Source organism: Artemia sp. Qi Xiang Cuo, chromosome 5, assembly GCF_049724085.1.
Source record: "Artemia sp. Qi Xiang Cuo chromosome 5, ASM4972408v1, whole genome shotgun sequence".
NCBI lineage: Eukaryota > Metazoa > Arthropoda > Branchiopoda > Anostraca > Artemiidae > Artemia > Artemia sp. Qi Xiang Cuo.
The window spans coordinates 62351672-62378042 of record NC_142798.1 but is presented as its reverse complement, the minus strand read 5'-3'; the positions used below and the strand labels follow the sequence as shown (position 1 = coordinate 62378042).

Here is a 26371-nt window from a genome sequence, read left to right as displayed (position 1 = left end):
CTTAGAGTATAAAAAACTAGCAAAGAATTGGGGATGACTTCTCTTTTTTCAAAAATATAGTGTTTAATGCGATACTTTAGCTAATTTTCGGAGCGAGAAAGGTTAAAAATATCATAGGGGCGGGGGAGTGGTACTACATAGATGATGGAGAGGAGGTTGATGAAGGCTGGTGCCAGTGTGAAAAAATTGTCGCAGCGCCATTGCATTCTGAGCCATAAGTATTCTTCTTAACGGTTCTCTCCCTCCACACAAGATGAGCCACTTATCTTCCAACCTCACTCATTAGGTGTCATTGCTTAAGATGTGCGTCACCATTATTACGCAGCACCCACGTGTGTGCCGTGCTTGGGGAATTCCCCCATGGGGTCCTTTTAGTGTAGCTTGCAAGATACAATGGCGTCATTCATATTAGACCTGATCACGGATATAATGGGAATCATCCAGAAAACAATGTATCAAAAATGGGTAGGAATCTTGGCAATACAGAAAAATATTAAAATGTCTGGAATCCTGGGAAGCCTCTCAGGGCTGGGAATCCTGCTAGCTGAGTGCTAGAAACAGGGATGATTTAATGTCAGAGGGGCGTATGTCCTAGAAATTGTATGATATTTCACTATGATTACTACTTTTTAAACTATCTCGAGCAAGACCATCTTTTAACCTCAGCCGAAGTCCAGATTATGTCCCCAGAAGGAGTAGACAATGATCAAACTGTCCTGCAGTGCACGGGATGGGTGGGAACAAGACTTTCTCGAAATTGAATTTCCCCGCCTTTGCGTGTTTTAATATTTTGCTGAAAAATGTGTTTTGGGTTTAGTCAGGGGCTGAGACAAAGCGCTCGGTGGACTGGATACTCCCTCGGAGGCGGCCAGTGAGCGGGCAGGTACCCTAGTAGAGGGGGGACCACTCCGGGCTAAAAATAAATGAATACCGAAAAAAACATTGAAAATTACCACTTTGCGCAACAAAAAATATAAACATAAAAATGTAGTGTTGATCTGGCGACGGCGAAAACAGGCCCCCCCATAAAGACTTCCTCCTCCCCTCGAGTCCTCTCGCCTCGTCTTTCCTTAAATTACGCATGTTATTGTTTATATTTTATCCTTTTATAAGGCACAATAATGCCTAAAAATTGCATCTATTATCAATTCGCCCTCTGAAAATGAGTGCTAGGTGGAGGGTGGAATCTATTGTTAGGATATTGTGAAATATTCATAAATTTAGCTCAATGAAAAAGGGGTATTTCCTTCAATCATCAAACATAACTGTCCTAACCAACAAACAACATACAACAAACATAACCAACAAACATAACCATCAACCAACAAACATCAAACATCCAACATACACTAAACATAACATAACCAACAACCATCAAACATAACCATCAACCAACAAACATAACGAACATCAAACATAACCAACAATAACATCCAATGTTAATTTTCCCATGGCTGCTATGACGTAATAGGGCTCCCGGGGAGTAGCCTAATACCTACAACTTTAAAAAAAGTTTCCGGATCGGGATTTGAAGGGGGTAGGCTGCGCTGGGAGTGCCTATGGCAATACTACTAATGTTTAATTAAAATCAAGCAGTTGCGGGCATCAAGCCAGTGTTTAGTTGTAGAAAAAGCCACAACAGATAGTCCGAGTGAGCGAGAAGCAAATTTGGCATAAACCCTCTTTAGGATGGCATAAAAAGGGTGTTATTTCACTTGTTGACAGATAAGTATATCAACCATCCGTCCATACATAATTTCTAGGGCAAAACTAAGGTACAGAGTCATAGAACTAAATGATGAAAGATCGGATTTATTTTGGGTTGACGCATCAGGGACAAAAAGCTAAACTTGGGTTTAAAAAGCGGGTGATTTGGAAGGGAATATCATCCCGCATATACGAAATAATTTATGCTTGATTTAAGTTTAAGTTTAAATTTTATTTTATTTTTTACTTCAATTCCTGTTCGTTTTTAATATCATACCTAGGGTTGCTTCTAATTTGAGGAAATCTCTGTTTATACGCGTATATTTTCCTTCTAGTGAAGAGAGTCCGAAGTTAAATCCATAATTATTTTAATATTCGTTTGATTCATCTGAATCATTTCTCGAAAAAAAATTTGAAGACATGGGGGGCCTAAAAAAAATTTCTTGGGCTTAGGTACATCCCCCCTTCCCATAAGAGAATCTATTGACCAGCATCCTAATGATATTGTACAACTGTGCGACACTGTATGGCAATTAGTTTTATTAGATAAGCGGGCTAGAACAATGGTTCATTTTTAGACTACATTTTTGCTTAGGAATGGATGGTAAAATTTGAAGACATGGGGGGCCTAAAAAAATTTTCTTGGGCTTAGGTACATCCCCCTTCCCATAAGAGAATCTATTGACCAGAATTCTAATGATATTGTACAACTGTGCGACACTGTATGGCAATTAGTTTTATTAGATAAGCGTGCTAGAACAATGGTTCATTTTTTAGACTAAATTTTTGCTTAGGAATGAATGGTATAATGCACGGGAGTATGGCCTCTGAGATCGGAGGGCTATATAGATCCTCTTTCAATATTTCAGAAAAATTTTTACTCAATAAATGTTGGCCCTGCTCGGGCCAAAACTGCTGTTTTATAAGCAATTATACAAAATTATGTCAATTTCCTATGGCGTGATCTTTTTTTATTTAAAAAGTGGGCTTCTGCCCACCTCTGCTGCAGATTTGATATTAATTAATTAAATATCGCAAATGATCGTGAGTGGCTCATTGAAAATCTATAGTCTCTTAGCCTTTTTAAAGCCAAGAAAGAAATCATACCAAAACAAATTGCCATTTTCTACCAAAAAAACAACAATTCCAGCCACATAGAGCAAAAACGCCAGCGAGTCAAAATTCCAAGAAAACAAATTGAGTGGAAACTTTAAAATGTGTATATAGAATCTGAACCTCCCCTAAATCTTCTCCTCGAAACTCTAGCATCAAGCATAGTTTTTCCAATAATTTTTGCTTCTATGCATGCTCCCATCAACACTTCTTAGCTTTCGCTTCAGATATGTGAGGTTTTTACCACCCCTCCCACCTCAATGTGTACACACTGCTGGTGAAATTGGAAAAGCTTTTTGTTTTTCACATATCTTCGATTCTTTCAAGTTCCAATTATTGTACTGTAAAAATGTATGTACATGTGAATCTTGGGAAGGGCGGGGGGGGGGGGTGAGAATAAGATGGTACTGTTCCAAAAAAAGTAATCAAGAATCAAAAAGTCCGTCTGGTCCACCGTTTGATGCCATAACAAGAATGTAACAAACATATTCGCTTTAAATAATAGTAGTGATGCCACAATGTATCCAGGAGTAAACTATTAATCATAAGGGGCGAAATAGCACTGCAAAAGTAAAGAGCGATATGGGCATAATGTATTTCTTTTCTTCTTTTTTTGACCAGGGCACTTATAGAAGGAAGTGCCTTTTAAATTTCGAAAAGCGCCCATTCTATTGGAAATTGAAAGAGCTAGTGCCCTTTTCAATAGTTGAAAATGATTGGAGGGCAACAAGCCCCCCCCCCTCTTACCCACACCCATCCTTTCCCCAAACACATCCAATCAAAATTATGAGATAAAAATTTTGTTCAGCGTAGTTCAAGGGCTCCCTAGAGCCCTCAGGACAAGGATTCTAAGTTATGCTCCTGGGGCATATATGGTTTTAATGGAAATTATGTCTTTTAAGGATTACAGCCATTCCCCCCTACAGCCCTCAGGGCAAGGGCTGTAAATTCTGTACTGGGGGTATATAAAATTTTTGTTGAAGGGGTGGTCGTATAAACTTTGGAGTGGGCTCATTAGATTGGTAATAAAAAGTTCTTATGCCCTTTTTAAGAGTCAACATGATTGGAGAGCAGCAATCCTCCCACACCTCATATTTTCCCAAAATTCATCTGATAGAAATTTGAGATAGATATTTGATAAAAAAAAAGTCCGAAGACCATAGACAGGGCTTGCGCTGCCTAAGTAAAGATTGATGTGGGCACAATGTATTTAATGCATTATTTTTTTGTTTCTTATCCATTTTTGTTGTTTTTTAGACAAGGGCACAACGTAAAGAAGGAGTTGTCGTAGAAACTTTGAAAGGGGTTCGTCCGATTGGCAATTTCAAGTTATATTTCCCTTTTGAATAGTAAAATTGCTTGGATGGTAACAAGCCCCCCCCCCCCGCCCCACAGTTCCCCAAATAAATCGAATCAGAATTTTTATATTTGCCATTTTTTTCAGCCTAGTTGAAAGGTCCAGTAATTATGTCTATGAAGAATAATCTTTTCCCAGAGCCCTTAGGGCAAGGGTTGTAACTTATACCCGGGGGCATATAAGGTTTTCATGGAAAGGGTGGTCGCAGAAACTTCGGAGGGGCCTCATTTGATTAAAAATCGAAAGCTATAGTGCCTCTTTTAATAGTCGAAAGTGATTGGAGGGCATTCAGCCCCCCCCCATGCCCATCATTTCCCCCGGACACATATCATCAACTTTTTGATATAAATATTTTGTGAATTATATTTGAAAGGCTCAGTAATTTTTGTCTTTGAGGATGGCATCCTCCCTTGGCCATCAGGGCAAGGTCTATATGTTATATTAGTTTCACATTGCTAATAAGAAAGGTTTTTATGGAACGGTCGTATAAGCTTCAGATGTGGCTTGTTCAATTGAAAATAAGAAGTTCTAGTGTCGTTTTTATGAGTCAAAAGTGATAGGAGGGCAAATAGCCTCCCAAAGTCTTCTTTTCCCCAAATGTGTATGATAGAATTTTGAGATAGCCCTTTTGTTTAAAATGGTCTGAAGATCATATAAAAAAACCCTTATGGGTTAAAATAGCCCCTCGGAAACTAGAGGCAAGGGCTGTAAGTTATGTCTTAAAGGCATATAAGGTTCTTATGGAATGGTTGGTTGTATAAGCTTTTGAATAGAGTTCATTTGATTGGAAATTGGAAGTTATAGTGCTCTTTTTAAGAGTCAAAAGGGAATTGATGGCCCCATTGAAGGACCTCCCACAATCATCGCTTACTAAAACAACATCCAATCCAAATTTTGAGACGCCCACTTTCTTCAGCCTTTTTGAAAGATCCTGTGATTATTCCTTCGGGGACGTCAACCCCCTAACAGCCCCAAGAACAAGAGCTGTAAGTTAGGCAATTCGTTCACTGTTTAAACATATTATAAGTTATTCAGAATGGTATGCATGTTTGACCTTTAATTTCCAAAAAAACAAAGGGCATTCAGGTGAACCTTTCAGAGAAGGTTGAGGGGGGTGTTGAACTAAATCAAATCACGTTATGTGTATACGGGCTGTCAAAAGGACGTAACTCAGGAACAACTGAGTATATTAATTTGGAACTTTCAGGAAATCATAAAGGAGATGATCAATTGACTAAAAAGGTAATATTTGTATGCTACTACTACTGCTAAAACTACCACCACTATTACTACTTCTACTACTACTGCTACAACCACAGTACTACAGTTTAAATATTGACAGAAAATTTGAACTAACTCAAAAGAAAAAACGTGCATGTACATTGTCAAAAGAGCGTATCTCAAGAGTGGATTTGAACATTAAGTTGGAACTCATAGAAAATGCTTTAAGGGGAAGATTAATTGACCAAAAGGAATATGTGAATGCTACCACCGTTGCTTCATTTGATTCTACTACTGCTGCTGCTACTTCAACTGCTACCTCTATTGCAACTACTTGTAAGGCTAAGAAAATTAAGATGAAAATCACAAAAGTATAAAAATATACAGGTTACCGAAAGGATATATCAGCAATGTCATAGCAACGGCCAACTGTATTAAATTGAGACTTCCAAGACTTGATGACAATGATCTTCAAATCACCAAAAGACAATGCATATAGTATTAATGCTACCACTACAGTTACTGTAACTAATGGCGCTAAGGGTATTAAGTATTAAGCTGAAACTTATAGGGAACGTTTAGGGGGAATTTCAATTAAACGAAAAAACTTTATTCATGCACGTTAACAAAAGGACATATAAGCAATATCATAGGCAGAGACACTCTATAATAACTAGAAATATCATTGAAACTTTTAAAGGAGCTAAGTTGATTCAAGATTAAAATTTATGTTTCCTTTTTTAAATCAAAAGAGATTGGAGGCACGGGAGATTGGGCAAGCAGCCATCCTCCTGTGCCTATTCGTTTTCCAAACACATCCAATCAGGATCTTGAGGCAGCCATATTGTTCATTATAATGTCTCAAGGGATACTGGGTATGTAAACCTCCCACAATTATGCAATTGGCCTATTATGGCTTAAAATTAAATATAGCTTTAAAACTAAATCAAAAGGCACTGTGTGTATGGTTGTCAATAAGCAATATATCGAGAACGACTGGGGGTATTAATTTGAAACTTTCGGTGCTACCAATATTACTACTTCTGTTTTTAAAATTTAAACAAAGCAAAAAAAGAGTTTACGTGTATCCAGGTTGTCAAAAAACATCGATAGAATTTCTTGGGAATGATATTAAGTTTTTTTTTCAGTTCAACTTGAGGAGGTATAAACTTAAATTAAGCAATACTATTTGTGTTAGGATTAAAAATTGTTGGAAAACTTCTCCAACATACACATATCAAGCCAAACTACGGATTCTAATAGAAAAAAAAGAGAGGATATAAAATCTTACTTTTTTCCATGAAAAAGACTATGTTAATAAAAAAATGAACGGAAATGAATTAAAAAAACTTTCCACAAAAAAGTTTTTCAAAGACAAGTAAAGAGCTCCAAAACCAAAAATGAGCAGAAATAAACCCAAATCATCTTCCAAGCGTAATACTACCACAAATCAACTTTAATAAATAAGTAAAAAAAAATATATAAAATATAATATAAAAAAATATAAAAGGGTAACGGTGATAAATGCCGAAGATGATGAACTTGCAAAAAATAAAATTGTCAATGAGCTGCCAGAAAAGATTCGACATGCGATATGGTGCATTCGAGAGATCGGAATGTGAGTTTTCATGAAGGAGTGAATGGCAGATGAGAGCGTGTAAGAAGTAAAACAGAGTTGTCAGTTTTGTTTTTGTTCATAAAGTTAAAGGGTATTTTTTTTGCTGTTTAAATAGCCGCTGAAGTAGAGTTAATAGAGAAAGTTTGAATGGTAAATTTAGAGTGAGTTATCATAATAAATTTCTTTAATATTTTGTATTTTTTGGATATGTTGTTTATACTATATGTGTGAGAGAAAGTTATAATGATGGAAAGGTTTTTTGTTCTTTTATCTTTATTAATAATGATAATTTTATTAAGAATTAATAGATCTTTATTTTTGATATTTGTCCTTTATGAGAATAAGTGCATTTTTCTTTTATAGTGTGTGAGACATGACGGGCGACCGTTTGGAGAATTTTTGAAATAGTAAGAAAGGCCACCGTAATAAGGGCCTCCTGTGGTGGGAGGACGCCTTTTTTTTTACAGGAAACACAATTTCTCTTTACATGGATTTTCGCTTATTTTTGTAGCATACGGTGGTTTGAAGTGTGTCCGGTTTAGCTGCTGTTTAACTTTTTTAAAAGGAGAGTCAGTGACGTCTAAGGTTTAAAGTAATTTTTTGGTTAAAGTTTAAAATATTATTTAAAAAGTTTAATAAATAAAAGAGCATGTTCATTGTCAATACAACGTGAATATTTCAGCTTAAACATCTAATGGATTGAGTAGCTGCCACCTGTTATGTTATTGTAGTTTCTATTCTTTTGAATTTTTGTGTCAGTCTTGAATTTCATGTAGAAAAAGTTAATTTTATTAAATGAGGAACACAATTTGATTATGGACATTGACGAAAAAATACGCCTGCTTTATAAGATTTATATTTGCATCTAAACTCCTAGATTTAGAAAAAAAAAGTAGGATCCATAAATCTCCCTTGACTTCCAGGAGCGACCTGCAACTCCATTTTTACATGACTAACATCCAAAAGGGTTTGAGGCACAAGAAAGAGTAAAATTCTGATAACACAATTGTACCGAGAGTGCTAAACTTGACAGGAAATGACTTTCTTATCAAGAAAAAACCTAATAATTTGTAATTGAAAATTATTCATCCTCTGTCTATCAGGATCCTGAAGATTCAGACTATGGTATCTGCTTAGACATTGTATCCAAATCCATAGGAAGGTACTTGCATGGTATACTCACTACCACTCAAGTTGTTTATGCATTGGCGCACTCTAAACCGGTTTCTGTCACTAGTTTCTTTCACCTTAGCGTGAGAAAAGACAAAGAGAAGTTACAGAATACATGAAAATATATAGTTTGGGCTATATATTTGCACATTAGGGGAGTAGTGGGAGTAAAGCATTTGGAGAGTGTGAAGTCAGAAAAGTTCTTACTTCATAATATACAGAATAATTTTGGCTAACACATTTTGCATGCAGAACCGCTTTACTTTATCCCCCCCCCCTAATATGTAAATATATAGCCCAAATTTGTTTCTAAAATATCATATTTTTATCATACTTAGGTGTATTTTATTAGGATTAACCTAACTTCACTTCTTGTATGGTAGTGGGTATATCATACAAGTGCCCAAAGGACTAATAAACTTCCTTTATAATAATAAAAAAAAAACAAGTTCTAACAGTCCTCTTTTAGTTATCTGAACCACGATAAAGGCGTAACGTCTAGGGATGGGTGATTTCAGATTTGTTTTTCTCACCCTGAAATAATTTTCTGTATCCATATCTGCTCCAACGTGCGACAGCTCACGTTTCAGCCAGCATAGTCTCACAGGTAAACCTGTGAATTTTCCAGGATAAATTTTACACGGGGGAAGGGGATTTCCTGGAATTTTTTGAACAACAATCAGAAATTAAATTTAAAAAAATAAAATTTGTCCACTGAAATTAAGGAGCAACAATAAAAGTGAAAACGAACAGAAATCATTCCGTATATGAAAGGAACTGTCCCCTCCTCAATACCCCGCTCTTTACGCCAAAGTTTGACTTTTTATCGTAATTCCTTAAGAATGACTCCTGGAACATAAAGACCGTTTAATTAGAATATGAAGCGTTTTAAAGAAGTAGAACACTTTAGCGTAAAGATCGGAGTACTTAGGAGGGGGAAGCCCCTTTAATATACGAAACAATTTCTGTTCATCTTCTTTTTTATTGTTGCTCCTTACGCTCCTTACTTTCATCTGCAAAAAAATTTCTTTTTTAAATTTAGTAATAAAAAAGCACAAGTTCAAGACTCTTCATTTTGCTTATCTAAGCCTTGGTAAATTACCTAACGTCTCAGGCTGGGCGATTTCAGATTTTTTATTCACCCTGAAATAAATCTCTGTGCCCATGCTTACTCCTTCTTGTGCCACCTCACATTTCAGCCAGCTTAGTTACATATGAAAATATAAGGACAGCGAAAAGGATTTTCACAATCTTATAGGGAGTCTTACTATTTTAATTTCATTCCATTTTATGTTTTAGAATGAAATAGGAGTTATAGCACATCAGATATGTGGCTCGGATTTGGATAAAGCAGATGTGCCCAACTTACTTTGTTCAGTACTAATAAACGAGATTCAAAGTCAAAACTTCCAAATGGTTCCTGGACAAAATAGTAATGGTAACGAAAAGTGCTTTCAAATTGAAGTTTTCAAATCATTAGACTTTGAGGAGCAAACAACATACCTGTTGGAGATTGTTTTGTTCGTAAGTTGCTTTTTTTATCCTTTGACTAAATCAGTAGAGATGTTTTTTGCAGAATAGCAAAAAAAGGACAAAATACTACCTGATAAATCATAATTTGACGAGAAGGAAAAACATTGTAGAAGACAAGTAGATCCAGTGCTTGAGAAAAAATAAGAGGTGCAGAGAATAACTACTGTAAGAAACGAACTTCCACCGGGAAATTTCTATGGGGGGGCTTTCCACCGGGATAATATTCTTTGGGTAGCAGAGTCTCTGGGAGAAATATTCCCCCGGTTTTAAGCTTTAAGTTTGATCCTTACTTTCAGTCGAAAAAAGTTGTTTTTTATTCAATCCTAGATAAAGAAAGAGACACAGGGAATAACTGATGTTATCAACCAATTGGCTGGGTGACTACAAGAAAAAGAAATGAAACAAAGAGACATAGAGAGAAAAATAGAGACTTAGTGAGATGGAGACAGGGAATCAGAGAGAGAGAGGGAGAGAATCAGAGAGAAGGAAAAAGAGCGAGAGACAGAAAGGAGAAAGAGACAGGCAGGCATAACTGGAGGCTGCGAAAAAACTGTACTGGCTATATTGAACTCTTTATTGCAATGCTGTTTCTAGTATTTAAATTCAGCATCAAAAGTTGTATATTTCATTATAGGTGTGAGTAAGAAGGTGAGAGAGAGAGAGAGAGAGAGAGAGAGAGAGAGAGAGAGAGAGAGAGAGAGAGAGAGAGAGAGAGAGAGAGAGAGAGAGAGAGAGAGAGAGAGAGAGAGAGAGAGAGAGAGAGAGAGAGAGAGAGAGAGAGAGAGAGAGAGAGAGAGAGAGAGAGAGAGAGAGAGAGAGAGAGAGAGAGAGAGAGAGAGAGAGAGAGAGAGAGAGAGAGAGAGAGAGAGAGGGGAGAAAGAGAGAGAGAGAGAGGGGGGGGGAGAGAGAGAGAGAAAAAGAGAGAGGGAGAGAGAGAGCTTGAGAGAGAAAAGAACAGACCGACAGATAAATTGAGACAAACAGATGCGAACTAGCCAAAATCCAAAATAACCGGAAACCGCGAAAAAACTGTACTGGCTATATTGAACTCTATATTGCAATACTTTTTCTACTATTTAAAATTAAGCATCAAAAGTTTTATATTTCATTTTAGGTTTAAGGTGTGTATTTTTTCCGATCGACTGTATTAGATATTTTTGCTGCGGATAGCCTGAATCCATTCCATGTAGTACTAAGTCCCGTTTTATCATGCCCTGTGAATAGATGGCTTAAACAGTGTTATGGTACAGGACAACGACTTCATCTGAGTCTGCATCGATTAGCTGTTCACACGTCGTCTGGTACAGGAGTTTCTCTTTCTTTTGGGAATCTTGTCGTTGCTTCAGAATATCGTTTCTGAGAATCTGAGTTAGCTGTTCACACGTCGTCTGGTCGGTACTGGAGTTTCTCTTTCTTCATTGCTTCAGCATATCATCCGAATACAGGAAGGAGGAAGGTCAGAACTATTTATGAGGAATGATATTAGGATCCTCTGTTCAGCAGCTATCTTTGGATTTAATCTGTATTTTTTCCGATCAAATGTATTAGACATTTTAGCTGCGGGTAGCCTGATTCCATTCTATGTAGTACTAAGTCCCGTTTTATCATGCCCTGTGAATAGATAGCTTAAACAGTATTAAGGTACAGGACAACGACTTCTTCAGAGTCTGGATCGATTAGCTGTTCACACGTCGTCTGGTACAGGAGTTTCTCTTTCTTTTGGGAATCTTGTCGTTGCTTCAGCATATCATCCGAATACAGGAAGGAGGAAGGTCACAATTATTAATGAGGAATGATATTAGGATCCTCTGTTCAGAGGATCCTCTGTTCAGAGGATGCTATCTTTGGATTTAATCTGAAGATTTAAGATCCTGCTTGTATCTCAGGTATACACATGGGAGAGGATACCCCCCCTCCTGTCGGAATTTCCCGGTTTTACCGATCGTTCTTATAATCAAATGTATTTATCCGCTTTTTCAAAGTTGTCACTACGATAGATAACTCTTGTGCACGTCTCTACCTTGGCTGTGTTTTCAATAACATAAGGTTCTTTTAATATATTCGATTTTGCTGACAGAATTAGCTATTTTTCCAAGGTGCCTGGAACTATCAGTGGATTTTTAAATTTTTAAGCTGTCACTAAAGTAATGTTGTCGATACATATTCTCATCTTGAGAGGGTATCAAGGTAGTAAGTCAACTACTACCTATCCTTGGTGTATCTCCATTTGTATTTTTGTGCACAAAGAGGAAGAGGAAAAATTCTAAGAAAATCCTACACAAAACAAAGACAGATTTATAAGTCTCTTAACGATCTTACAGAGAGCATAACATCGATACTTTTAGAATGCAATTATAATTCTAAAAAAAAAAAACTGAAGCAAGCTCAGTTTCCAGCAAGACCCTTTTTTAAAATTCTACTTACATCTGAAAATTTCACAAGTCAGTTTACTTGAGTTGGTTTTGAAGATATATCTTAAGTAATCGGCAAAACAATAATTTGTATTGAATTATAAGTTTTAATTTCGCCTTTTACTTCCGTAAGAAAATCCTAGTTATATAGATCAACTTTTTCTCTTTTTTAGGTATGCAAAATAAAATTTACAAAAAGATATTTGTGTAACTTGGGTGAGGAAACTAAAGAAATCAATATGACTTTTTCAACGGCATTGAATGTAGGTTTTAAATCTGACATCTCTTAAATTTTTGCAGAAGACATGTATAACTTTGTCATGTAAATAAAAGTCTGAGGAGTTCATCATTATCGCTGTCTTTAAGAATTTAAAAAATAGGAATTCAATGTTTTATAGTAACGAAATTAAATAATTGCCATTTTATTCTTTGGGTAATTTCTTAGCCAAGACGCATTTTTTAGTCTAACTTACTTAGGGAGGGGGTAGAGGAAGTATTCAATATTTTATATTATATTATAGAGAAAATCTTGTTAAGGATCCTTAATCATGAAGATTACAATAGTGCCCTCATTAAACTTTCCAGTATTTCCACTTCAGAAATGGCACCACAAGTGCCATTGGTAGAATGACACTTTACGAAGGAATTGTGAAGAGAAATTTATAAGAGGTAGTAGCTGTTAATTAGGTCATTAAAAATCTATCTGAGATCATGTGGTATTCTGCTAGTCCTAACAAAATTAATCAATCAAACTGCACAGTGCTAAAAATCTGTAGCAAAACAGTGTTTTTTACTTACGGTTAATTACCATCTTACTTTATCAAAATCCAGCGGTAAACACCCCAAGTCATGCGGTTTTCAAACTTAGACTCTGCTTAGCCATGGCTGGCCAGAGCATGACTTTTAACCTTCAAGGTTGAAAGCCATGCTAACTTCCAATTTATAGTAACAGGCTACAGTGTAAAAACCCAATTTCCTCATTTTCAAGATATGCGGCCTTTAATCTGTTGTTTAAGATTTTAGACAATGAAAAATTGATTGTCTATCTTAAAATTTCCATGCTATGGCATTTTGCCCCTCTTTAGGCAAAATTCATATTTTTTGGCGCAAAATGGCAAAAAACGCCACTTTGCCAGGACACAATTTCCTTTGTTGCATGAAAAGTGCACTAGATATGGCGATTTTCCTTCGAATGAGCTTTATCCCAACATTCCCAGACGATTTGTGCGGTCTGATCACCCTTGGGAAAAAGGAGACAAAAATTGATTTTACTTGTTACTTAAGGGGGAAGGGGAGTGACTACAATCCTCTTTAAAATTATTTTTGGGCATATCAGTTCCAAAGGTGTACTCATTTGTTCCAATGGTGTCTTCATTTTGTTCCTATGCCATTTTCGAGCGTTTCAGGATCTTAGTCTTAATTCCTATATATTTCTTCTTGTGCTAGACTTTAACTGCTGAAATTAATTGAAATAACAGTTACTACTCATAAGTCAACAACAAATGCAGTTGTTTTCTGATTAGCCAGTTTTGTTCAACGTTTTTTAAAACTTTGCTTACTATTTGTCGTGATTTGCTCTTTACTAGGTTACAGTCAATGCTGAAAACATGATTTCTTAAGCACAGGGAATGGGTAACAACTGCTATATTGTCCCAATTTTAAACCAAAAGAGGCTGCAACCGGCTTTTCTGATTGTTTTTACAATTCTGAAGTGTTGATCACAATGTAATGTGCTATGACTCCAACTGCTCACACACAAAGCCTTTTTGGAGACAGAAGCAGCAGAAAATATAAGGGAAGGGAATTTAATCATGCCCTTCCCTAACATCGTTAAGGAAAACTATCAAAACTGCTTGTCATTTGTCTTTTTTTTTAAATGTAATCCTCACACCGGTTAAACTTATGAAAAAGCAATTGATGTGGATCAGTAAATCGTTAAAATTTTTAATTATCTTTTCTTTATTGCGAGAGAGCATTTTCCATTGAACCGATACATATTTCGATGTAGTAGTTGAACTTAATGTTTAGGATAAAGACGCTATTCCTTTAACCTAGACAGCCCCTTCATTTCTTTAAAAATTTTACTTATTCAGTATGTCTTTTCCTTGAAGGCTAGGAGAGTTTCTTCAACTTATAAAATGCACGCTTAGAAAAGATGGGTGTCTTTTCCTCTTTTTTTAACGAGGCTTTCTTTGTTCTTATACTCTATAAACATACCCTTTTATACCTTTTCGTAGGATGGTTTGTTCAGTGCTTCTACTTATATTCCTTTAATTGTTGACGACCGCCCGGATCAGCCACCACAATGGAGTAGGTTTCCTTCTATAATTTCATTTCCAGAGGACACTCAAGTCGTAAGTTATATCATTAAAATACCACAATTCTATAATAAGAGTGAAATTGTTAGGAAAATGTCAGTTTTTCATTTGTCGCTTGTTTTCTTCGATCTCTTTATTCGTTCTGTTTATATTTAATGGAAATATCTCCCTTATCTTTTTAGTTTACTCACGGGCTAAAAATCCCCCGTCGTCCGGTTTTATCTTTCTCTTAATTATGCTTGTTCAATCTTCATTTATTTTTTTCTTCTTAGATTTGGGACGAAAAGAATAGCACTAGACAATTTAGTCTAACTTAAGAGGAACAAAATTTATAACGAAAAGAGCGCTGTTTCCAATTCCTGAAAAAAAAAAACCTAAAGGCTAGAGTATATTTATACGCTTCACTGAAAACACAATATATTTCGAAGAGCCTCTCTTTCTATTCTTCAGTAATAATAAAGATGTATAAGTACCATAGTCACAATGCTAAATGCTGGTGAAATTATTTTGATATCAGGATATTTGTCACAGTTAATTGTGCTTGAAGAGTCAAAATTGCACTCGTTTTATGAATGTTTTCTTCCTTTGAAATTCAACTCTTATTAAATGTCTTGAAACTAAACTAGGTACGTAAACTTCCAATATAAGTAATATATTCAGTCTTCTGTAAAATCTCACCACTTTGTAACAATTGCCTTAGTTTTACTAGTATTTTTTTCTAAATTGTCTAATTTAATTTTCAGCAGCGTAATCTTCCGTTTAAATAAATCCTCTCGAACGTATTGAAAAACAATCGGGTAAATACAACTTTCAGTTTAAAAAATCAATTTGCTTTTCAGTATTGCAGGAATTACACTCTAGCTCCTAGCAGGATTTGAGAAAAGAAGGATGTTTCTGTTATTTTCAAGTTCTGTTCTTTAACTTCTAATTTTTATTCGTTTTGTGTATTTTCTATATGCATTTTATGTTTGTGCTATATGAATTATTTTCTATTCGCTTTAAGCTTTTATATTAGTATGTCTTTTCCTTGAATAAAAAAATTTGGTTCTTAATTTAATGTTACTTGGGTTCTTTATCTGATATTTTCGTTTCATCTGATGCAGGAAATTCCTTAAGTACTATTCAGAAAATAAAAAAAATAGCTAGTTTATCATGCTCTCAATAGTCTTTCACCGGTGATGATATAGATAAATAATAATATACAATTCAAATTTCAAAAAGCACAAGGAAGCTCAGTTTTCAGTAAAGGGCTAATTTTTCAGAATTCTACAAATACAGGAAAATATCACAAATCAAGCTGCTTTGAGCCAGTTTTTGAGTTAGCTAGCAGGTTACATAAACTGCAAAGCAATAAATTTTGCTCGATAGAAGTTTCAACTTAGCTCTTTACTTCCATCAACAAAATTTTGTTTTCTAAATTGATTTTGTTGTTTTTAGGTTTTTTAAATGTCTGCAAAAAATCTCATAATACGATCTTGGTCATATTAGGCAATGAAACTGAAAAGTCACCGTGAATTTTTTTGACACTAGGTTAAACTAGGAAAACTAAAATCTTAACTTCCCATCTCTCTTAAACTTTGCTACATAAAAGTGCAAATTTGTCACATAAGGAGCCCAAGGGGTATATTTTCATAGGTATCTTTGAGAAGTTGCAGATAAAAAGAATATAAACATTTGCATCATGCATAGCTGCTAGATTTGCAAACAACCTGCAACTAAAACTTTCAACTTATAAAATAAAAGTGAAATTTTTCAGCTAAAAATTTTCCCTTAACCGGTTAAGTGAATTTCACTTTCTCCTATTTCTGCCAAAAGAAGAAAAAAATATAAAAAAATTGATTTGTTCCAGGGACATGTAATAGCTGTCTTTGTAGCGAGAGATGGAGACCTTGGAATCAATCGCCCGATTCATTATGAGCTCCGAGGAGGTCAAGGTAAATCTCGCTTAAATTTGTATAAAGCTCTTTATAAACTTCTTTGTTTCATCAACTGAACAAATAAAAAGACTGTGTTGCCCTCCTAAATCCTTTTCACGAGTCAAAATATTTTCAAGTCTCCGTACGTAGTAAGTATCCGTAGATTAAATTTTAGATATTCCACTATTTTTTTTTTAAAGCAAGTAAAATGTTAGGCTGCTATTTTATTATTATTATTATTATTACCAAAATCCATAAGTAATTCAACTGCGATAATTAAAAGGTTGACGTATGCCATTTTGGTCAAAAATGAGTTATTTATGTGTCTTAAGTAAATTCAGCACGAGCAATCCAACGGTGCAGTCAAAATTGTTCTATCTCGTACCATTATGAAGAATAAAATGAGATATAAATCACTAAGTGGCGTATATCTCTTTTTATCAGGTCTTGGTGCAATTCAGAATGACAGGACAAAACTATCTTATTGAGCTATAACACGGGGATCTGGCATTGGTCTCCTTTTTTGTCAAGGAAAAAAGGGGACATACGCCATAAAATGGAATAGGTCTAAATTCGCTTGGAATACTTGAATTTGATTTATACCCCTGAAAAAAAACCATAAAAAGTTGGTTTAGAATATGTTCTCTTTATCTCCATTAGCCTCCTTAGCTTCAGAGCTACCACAGCCGACAAACTTTTTTCTATTTTTCGGCTCTCCTGGATAGTTACAAAAATGGCATATGTCGCCCTTTTAATTATCACAGCCGAACTTAAGAGAGACCGTGTAGGCTTTAATGTGGAATGATCTTTGAATACTTGAACCTTTTATTCATATTCTGAACATACGAACTATACAAAAACTAAATAATACCAAACTGTACCAAAACTTAAAATTTTTGTTGAGGAGAAGGGGGCAAATCATGTTTTCTCCGACCCTCATAAAAGAGTATATAATATGTTTGTTTTTTCTCTCTCTTTTTGTGTAAATCGTCCAGTAGGTCTGCTTCTTGTGTTGTAATGCTTGAAAAAAAAACAAAACACTTTTTTCAAAAAGACGTTCCAAATTTGCTCTTTTTAACTAAAATGTAATTTTTAAGTTTACATACTTTCCTGGGAAAATGCTTTGAACACCAATCTATAGAAGGGGTTAAATACAAATTCCTAACCTCTGATTTTTCAGAGAATCCTTCGACAAATATATTCATTGTTAACATTGATACCATTACCGTGGAAAAATCTTCTCAGTTCCTTATTTAAAGCTTTGAAGTACGATAAAGTTTTTGGTTGAGTTACAGGACCCAAGGTACACAGCAGTGTTTATTTACGAATTTTGTTGCAAAACTTCTTGATTGCGTCCACCCATACCCTACTATCTTTTGCTACTATAGCCTGCATCAATTTTTTTCTGTTTCCATATTTAGTCAAACAGTTCGTGGTAATATATCGTAAGTAATCTTACTGCTCGATCGAGTCAATCTTTATAAGAAGTGACTTGAGCTAATAGCAACTGGAACTTAAAAAATAGAGTTTTAATAAAAATGTATACATCAAAAGATATGAACTTTTAATGTGATTCTAAATACTTAAAAGTTGTGAAGCTTAATGTTACCCACCAATAGCAACAGCCCTGAGAAAATACAGCCAAGGGCGAAAAAAAACTCGAAAGGTTGAGTATTCTTGATGAAAATTACACTGTCAAATTTATTGCACCAAAGAATTTTATAGCAGATATTTCAAACTCCTGCAAAAAAAAAAAAAAAATCGAGTTTTTGCATTGTTTCCGAGACGGATGATCACGCAAACGAGTTTATTTGGTATTTCGTTTGTTTTACCAACAGTTCGTGGTAACGAACTGCCTCAATAGTAGCCGAAACTCTAAGAAACAGAGTCTTGATAACAATAGATACATCAGAAGAATTGAATTTTGACGCTTATTTAAAATATTTAAAATTTTCGAGAATGAGAAAATTTGCCCATTTTCGAAAAAAGGGGAAACACCCCCAAATGATCAATTGATCTTAATGAAAATGACACCGTCAGATTCAGCACACCAGAGAACCCTACTGCAGAGGTTTCAAGCTCTTATGCTAAAAAATGTGGAATTTTGCAATTTTTTACCGGAAGAAAGATTACAGCTGCGTGTTTATTTGTTTGTTTTTTCCCCCAGGGATGATCGTTTCGAACCAGTGATCGTAGAAGATCGGAAGAGGGCTCATTTTACCAGAAATCAAAAGCTCTCATGCCCTTTATAAATGACAAAAAAAATATTGGAGGGCAGCTACCCCTTCTCCCACGCTCATTTTCTCTCTAAAGTCGCCAGATCAAAGTTTTTAGATAACCATTTCTATTCAGCATAGTCGAAAAATCTAATATCTATGTCTTTGAGGATGACTTGACCCCCCACAGTTCCGGAGAAGGGCTGCAAGTTATAAACTTTGACCATTGTTTGCATATAGTGTTAGTTATTGGGAAGTGTACAGACTTTTTTCAAGGGGGGTTTCCTGGTGAAGGGGGGGGGGGGTACATGGGATGATGTTTCCATGGAAAATATTTTTGCGGGGGAAGGGAAGTTAACATGGAGGAGGAGCCAGATTTCCCAGCCTTATTTAAAAGACAATCAGAAATTAAATTTTTAAAAACAAGTTTTTTTCAACTGAAAAGTAACGAGCAACATTAAAACTTAAAACGAACAGAAAGTATTACGTATATGAGTGGGGGGGGGGGTCTTCTCTCCTCAATACCTCACTCTTTACGCTAAGTGGCACCCACTTAACCTAGTGAAAGTTAACCTAAAAAAGTCAAAGAATCTCCATGAAAATTACATCTTCAGATTCAGCATGTTAGAGAGCCCTATGATGATGTTTCAATCTATGTTGCCCATGGTGACCTAGCCTAAATGAATCTAACTTAAAAGCCGTTAACGTAATGTAACCTCCACATCAAAATCAAAGTATCAGTGATTAAATAATCTCTCGATTCTGTAAAATGTTGTAAGATTCTTTTGAAGCTAAGAAATGTCTATGTAGTTGAATTTGTTCTATGCAACAGTACTTTTTTTTAAATTAATTTTTGATACTCAGTTAAAATTTAATGGTGTTATGAGTCTGCTAGTAGTATCTATGTCTCTGAAAATTCCTTTCTTTAACAACATCATTTGTCGGCTTCATAGGATAACATTGACAAAATCTTAGTTACAGAGTAATTAAATTCTTTATCAACATCTTTTGTAAGACTACAAATAATTAGATGGAGTCTGTGAAATTGAATGATACACAAATAGAATTAGGTATTTATTTATTTGTTTATATTTATGCGGCTGTATCAATGATACCTTATGGTTGCTCATAGACACTATGCGGCTGTCCCAGTGGTACTCTATGGCAGGTTATCGATACTACATAGTTTAATGCATGTAATAAATCAGTAAATTTCACACATTGGAAGGATAAACACATGCTTCGTATTTACAAAAAAGTGAATATGAATTATTCAAAGAAAGTGTGTACACATGATAAAATCATCGTTGCGTTGAATGCTGACAAGGATCGATATTTGAATTATGAAACAAGCATTAATGGAGATCTTATTAGAAATGTATGTGTGTGTTGTTATGACAGCAAAAAGCTAAATTTCTTTGGACTATCGAAACCATTCAACATTGCTCATGGTGGATATGCAAGAGTGAGAGCACCAGAGATGATAGTGCTAAAAGAGAATGCCAAAATAAAAATAATAGTTGATGAAGATGGTCATCTTCTTGCTACTGGTTCTGGTAACACGTTACCAGTTGATAGATCCTATTGCCATAGTTCTGGTATTACTATTAAATTGAAAGCAAAGGGGAAAAGAAAGGCCAACTGCTGCACTAATGTAATAAATCATATCTTGTCTACGTGCCAGAACTGTGACCTTTGTAAACACAATGTGAGAATAGACAGTGAAATTGCTAGCAAAATAACAAAGCTTTGCAGAAAATATTACTAATGAATATAAAGATAAATTGATGGAAAATAAAGCGTAATTGAAAATTATTACTACTATTGATCATATGCCCGATGAACTTAATAATACCAAAGATGAAACGCAAATTGAACCTGTATGTGACATCCCAGTAAAAATTGTGTATGACTCAAAATGGAATAATGATTATTCTATTGGTTATGAAATAAGAGAAGAGAATAGCTACACTATCAAGAAAGAACATGATGAATTATTTTATGGAGCAGATTCTAAGTGTCCAAAGTTTTTCAATGATATTAATAATGTATAATAATGTATGTAACATATTTTTATGTTAATATTCTACATGATGTTATTTCGATAAAAAATATTTTATGTATTACTTTGTTATATTACCATTATTTTTAGGGTACGCTAGCAAGTCAAACATTTAGAATGTTTACTAAAAATTCAGAGATATAAGAAAAGGAATTTTCAGAGACATAGATACTACTAGGAGGTTCATAACACCATTAACTGATGACTGAGTATCAAAAATAAACAGGAAAAAGTACCTAAGAGAAATTTGAGTGTGTTAAGTAAATTTAAAAATAAAGTTTGTCTTTTACCACTTGTAGTCTATAGACAGATAATTCCTAAGAACACCCTATCTTTCCTTGTCTAACTGAAAGGAAATAATAATAAAGGGTTAAATATGCTAATATTTTTTTCCAAAATACTAAAAAGAATAATTTAAAAATAAAGTTTGTCTTTTACCACTTGTAGTCTATAGACAGATAATTCCTAAGAACACCCTAACTTTCCTTGTCTAACTGAAATGAAATAATAAAGGGTTAAAGATGCTAATATTTTTTCCAAAATGCAAAAAAAATAATTTAAAAATAAAGTTTGTCTTTTACCACTTGTTGTCTATAGCCAGATAATTTCTAAGAACACCCTACCTTTCCTTGTCTAACTGAAAGGAAATAATAAAGGGTTAAATATGCTAATATTTATTCCAAAATACAAAAAAGAATAATTTAAAAATAAAGTTTCTCTTTTACCACTTGTAGTCTATAGACAGATAATTCCTAAGAACACCCTACCTTTCCTTGTCTAACTGAATGGAAATAATAAAGGGTTAAATATGCTAATATATTTTCCAAAATACAAAAAGAATAAATTAAAAATAGTCTAAAGACAGGTAATTCCTATGAACACTCTACCTTTCCTTGTCTAACTGAAAGGAAATAATAAAGGGTTAAATATGCTAATATTTTTTTTCAAAATAAAAAATGAATAATTTAAAAATAAAGTTTGTCTTTTACCACTTGTAGTCTATAGACAGATAATTCCTAAGAAAACATAGATACTACTAGCAGGTTCATAACACCATTAACTGATGACTGAGTATCAAAAATTAATAGAAAAAGTACCTAAGAGAAATTTGAGTGTGTTAAGTAAATTTAAAAATAAAGTTTTTCTTTTACCACTTGTAGTCTATACACAGATAATTCCTAAGAACACCCTACCTTTCCTTGTCTAGCTAAAAGGAAATAATAAAGAGTAAATATGCTAATATTTTTTCCAAAATACAAAAAGAATAATTTAAAAATAAAGATTGACTTTTACCACTTGTAGTCTATAGACGGATAATTCCTAAGAACACCCTACCTTTCCTTGTCTAACTGAAAGGAAATAATAAAGGGTTAAATATGCTAATATTTTTTTTCAAAATAAAAAATGAATAATTTAAAAATAAAGTTTGTCTTTTACCACTTGTAGTCTATAGACAGATAATTCCTAAGGAAACCCTATCTTTCCTTGTCTAACTGAAAGGAAATAATAAAAGGTTAAATATGCTAATATTTTTTTCCAAAATACAAAAAGAATAATTTAAAAATAAAGTTTGTCTTTTACCACTTGTAGTCTATAGACAGATAATTCCTAAGAACACCCTAACTTTCCTTGTCTAACTGAAAGAAAATAATACAGGTTTAAATATACTAATATTTTTTTCCAAAATAAAAAAAGAATAATTTAAAAATTACGTTTCTCTTTTACCTCTTGTAGTCTATAAACGGATAATTCCTAACAACATCCTACCTTTCGTTGTCTAACTGTAAGGAAATAATGAAGGGTTAAATATGCTAATATATTTTCCAAAATACAAAAAGAATAAATTAAAAATAGTCCAAAGACAGGTAATTCCTAAGAACACCCTACCTCTCCTAGTCTAACTGAAAGGAAAAAATAAAGGGTTAAATATGCTAATATTTTTTTCAAAATACAAAAAGAATAATTTAAAATAAAGTTTGTCTTTTATCACTTTTAGCCTGTACACAGATAATTCCTAAGAACACCCTACCTTTCCATGTCCAACTGAAAGGAAATAATAAAGGGTTAAATATGCTAATATTTTTTCCAAAATACAAAAAGAATAATTTAAAAATAAAGTTTGTCTTTTACCACTTGTAGTCTATATTCAGATAATTCCTGAGAACACCCTACCTTTCCATGTATAACTGTAAGGAATGATTAAACGATTAGAGATGCTAGAACGTTTAACAAAATGCTAAAAGAATAATTTAAACACATAGTTTATATTGTACCACTTTTTGTCTATGCCCAGATAATTTTTGAGAATATCTTACCTCTCCATGTCTTGCTGAAAGGAAATAATAAAGGGTTAAATATGCTAATATTTTTTTCCCAAATACAATAGAATAATTAAAAAATAAAGTTTGTCTCTTACCACTTGTAGTCTATAGACAGATAATGCCTAAGAACACCCTACCTTTCCATGTCCAACTGAAAGGAAATAATAAAGGGTTAAATATGCTAATATTTTTTCCAAAATACAAAAAGAATAATTTAAAAATAAAGTTTGTCTTTTACCACTTGTAGTCTATATTCAGATAATTCCTAAGAACACCCTACCTTTTCTTGTCTAACTGAAAGGAAATAATAAAGGTTTAAATATGCTAATATTTTTTCCAAAATACAAAAAGAATAATTTAAAAATAAAGTTTGTATTTTACCACTTGTAGTCTATAGACAGATAATTCTTAAGAATATCCTACCTTTCCTTGTCTAACTGAAAGGAAATAATAAAGGGTTAAATATGCTAATATTTTTTTCCCAAATACAATAGAATAATTAAAAAATAAAGTTTGTCTCTTACCACTTGTGGTCTATAGACAGATAATGCCTAAGAACACCCTACCTTTCCTTGTCTAACTGAAAGGAAATAATAAAGGGTTAAATTTGCTAATATTTTTTCAAAAATACAAAAAGAATAATTTAAGAATAAAGTTTGTCTCTTACCACTTGTAGTCTATAAACAGATAATTCCTAAGTACACCCTACCTTTCCATGTCTAACTGTAAGGAAATAATAAAGGGTTAAATATGCTAACATTTTTTTCCAAGATACAAAAAGAATAATTTAAACATAAAGTTTGTCTTTTACCAATTGTAGTCTATAGACAGATAATTGCTAAGAACACCCTACCTTTCCTTGTCTAACTGAAAGGAAATAATAAAGGGTTAAATATGGTAATATTTTTTTCAAAATACAAAAAGAATAATTTAAAAATAAAGTTTGTCTTTTACCACTTGTAGTCTCGAAATATTAAACCATGCACCCCAAATCATAGGTTTCAGACAACACACATGCACAAAAGTTAAGAAATCTAGCTTAAATGTGAATTTTTTATGCTTTAAGTAAAAAAATGGGGGGATGGGCCCAAAAAGACGGAGGGAGGGGGCTCCTTGGAGGTTGGGGGGAGGAGACCCTTGGAGGTTGAGGTCCTTGGTGGCTAGGGTCATTGGTGGTTGCGGTCCTTGATGGATCAAATCCATAACCATCTCACTAATCCCATACTGTGTACTTGTCTGTTATAGTGACCACATCCGAGAAGTAAACCTAAGTCAAGTCACGTGATCTTTTCTTGGCACCTACGTCTCTATTACTTTTAACTTTTTAGCATACTGCAATGCTAAACAATATTTTATTGCACACACATCCCTTATTGTGTGCTTGTCTATTATAGCGACCACAGCCGAGAAGTAAAGCTAGGTCAAGTCACATGTCTCAATCTGTTTCACCCCAAATAATCCCCTAAAATGTCATTTAATCTCTGACGTTTCCTTTGTTCTGGCAACTGTGCACAGATACATTTAAATTCCCGTGAAGCCTTTTGATTTTTCCATCATGAATTCTTACACATCCGAAGCTCTATAAGTTCAACGTAATTTATGTTTGTATCAATTACACATCATCCTATTACATAAGGTGGAATTGTGACAAACAGATAATACGCAGTTTCGACAACATCTTGTTACATAAATTCATGGTAAATTCATTGGAGGTCAAGTGATGTCACCTTGTTTGCCCAGTATTCTAGCTCTGTGATTTGCCTTGAAATAGACACGTGATCTTGTTTGCCCTGTTGTTCGTCCTGTATAGCAATGCCTCCCTCTACTGTTGTCAGCACTGCTCATTTTGATTTCTGCCTGTTTTAAGTTTGGTTCGGTTATTTATTGCAATTTGTGTTCGTTTTGTGTTTCATCTAGTTATTGATGGTGATTTGTAGTATTTTTACGTTTGGAAAATTATTGACTTTATTTCTACTCATATTTGGTTCAATGAAGCTCTTTACATTTCTTTGAGAAATTTATTTTGTTGATTTTTTAATTAATTTCTATTCGATTTTTATTGACATAGTCTTTTTCATGGAAAACACAGATAATATTTTACTTCTTTGTGTTTTTTTTCTATAAGAATCCATACTTTGGCTAATATAGCTAATATATAATTTAGTCTAATATAGCCTAACCTAACTAATCAAAGAGTTCGTGGTAACGAACTGTAAGTAAGGAGCGACCTGGCTCAAAAGTAACCGAAACTCTAAATAACGGAATTTTGATACCATTAGATACATGAAAAGAATTCGATTTTTATGCTGATTTCAAATAGGTAAGTTTCATCAAGTTTAATCTTACCCATCTAGCGTTACGAACCTGTCAAAATTTGCCTTAGTTTCGAGAAAAGGATGAAACACTCCCCAAAATTCATAGAATCTTAATAAAAATCACACCGTTCGATTCAGCGTATGAGAAAACCCTATTGTAGAGTTTTCAAGCTCCTATCTGCAAAAATGTGGAATTTTGCCGGAAGAAAGATCACGGATGCGTGTTTATTTGTTTTTTTTTGTTTGTTTTTCCCAGGGGTGATAGTATCGACCCAGTGGTCCTAGAATATTGAAATAGAACATTTGAACGGAAATTAAAGTTCTAGTGCCCTTTTTTAGTGACCAAAAAATTGGAGGCAAATAGACCCCCTCCCACGCTCATTTTTTTCCAAAAGTCACTTGATAAAAATTTTGAGATAGCCATTTTGCTTAGCATAGTCGAAAAATGTAATAACTATGTTTTTGAGGATGACTTAATCTCCCACAGTCCCTGGGGGACTGCAAGCTATGAACTTTGCCCATTCTTTACATATACTATTGATTATTGGGAAGTATACGGACGTTTTCAGGGGGGATTTTTTCTGGTCGGGGGTGGGTCTGGGGAAGGGGCTGCGTGAAAGGATCTTTCCATGGAGGAATTTTTCACAGGGAAAGAAACTTTTCCATGAAGGAGGTGCCGGACTTCCCCACATTATTTTAAAACGATCAGAAATTAAATAGAAAAAAACGAGTTTTTTCAACTGAAAGTAAGGAGCAACAATAAAGCTTAAAACGAACAGAAGCTATTACGTGTACTTTTCTTAGTTTTCTTAGTACTTTCAAAAGAGCTATTTATTATAATTAAACGGCCTTTGTGATTCAAGGGTCATCCTTGAAGAATTGGAACAAAATTTGAACTTTAGCGTAAAGAGCGAGGTATTGACGAGGGGACGAATCCCCTCATATACGTAATAATTTCTGCTCGTTTTAAGTTTTAATGTTGCTCCTTACTTTCAGTTGAAAAAACTTCTTTTTTTTATTTAATTCTATCTCGGCTCTTTGACAACCTGGATGCACTTTCATTCTTTTAATTTAGTTAAATTGTAAGAACAGA

The 26371-nt window shown here is 34.2% G+C and overlaps 1 protein-coding gene across 1 annotated transcript in view; it reads left to right on the top strand.

Annotated features, from left to right (window-relative positions):
• The window catches only part of LOC148952353 (cadherin-AgCad1-like), a 229081-nt gene that overhangs the window by 29557 nt on the left and 173153 nt on the right, over positions 1-26371 (top strand). Inside the window, exons 4-6 of the mRNA XM_089089826.1 lie at positions 9486-9710; positions 14368-14484; positions 16298-16382. Of these exons, the coding sequence (XP_088945952.1) occupies positions 9486-9710; positions 14368-14484; positions 16298-16382 (427 nt within the window). The remainder of the gene's footprint in view (positions 1-9485; positions 9711-14367; positions 14485-16297; positions 16383-26371) is intronic.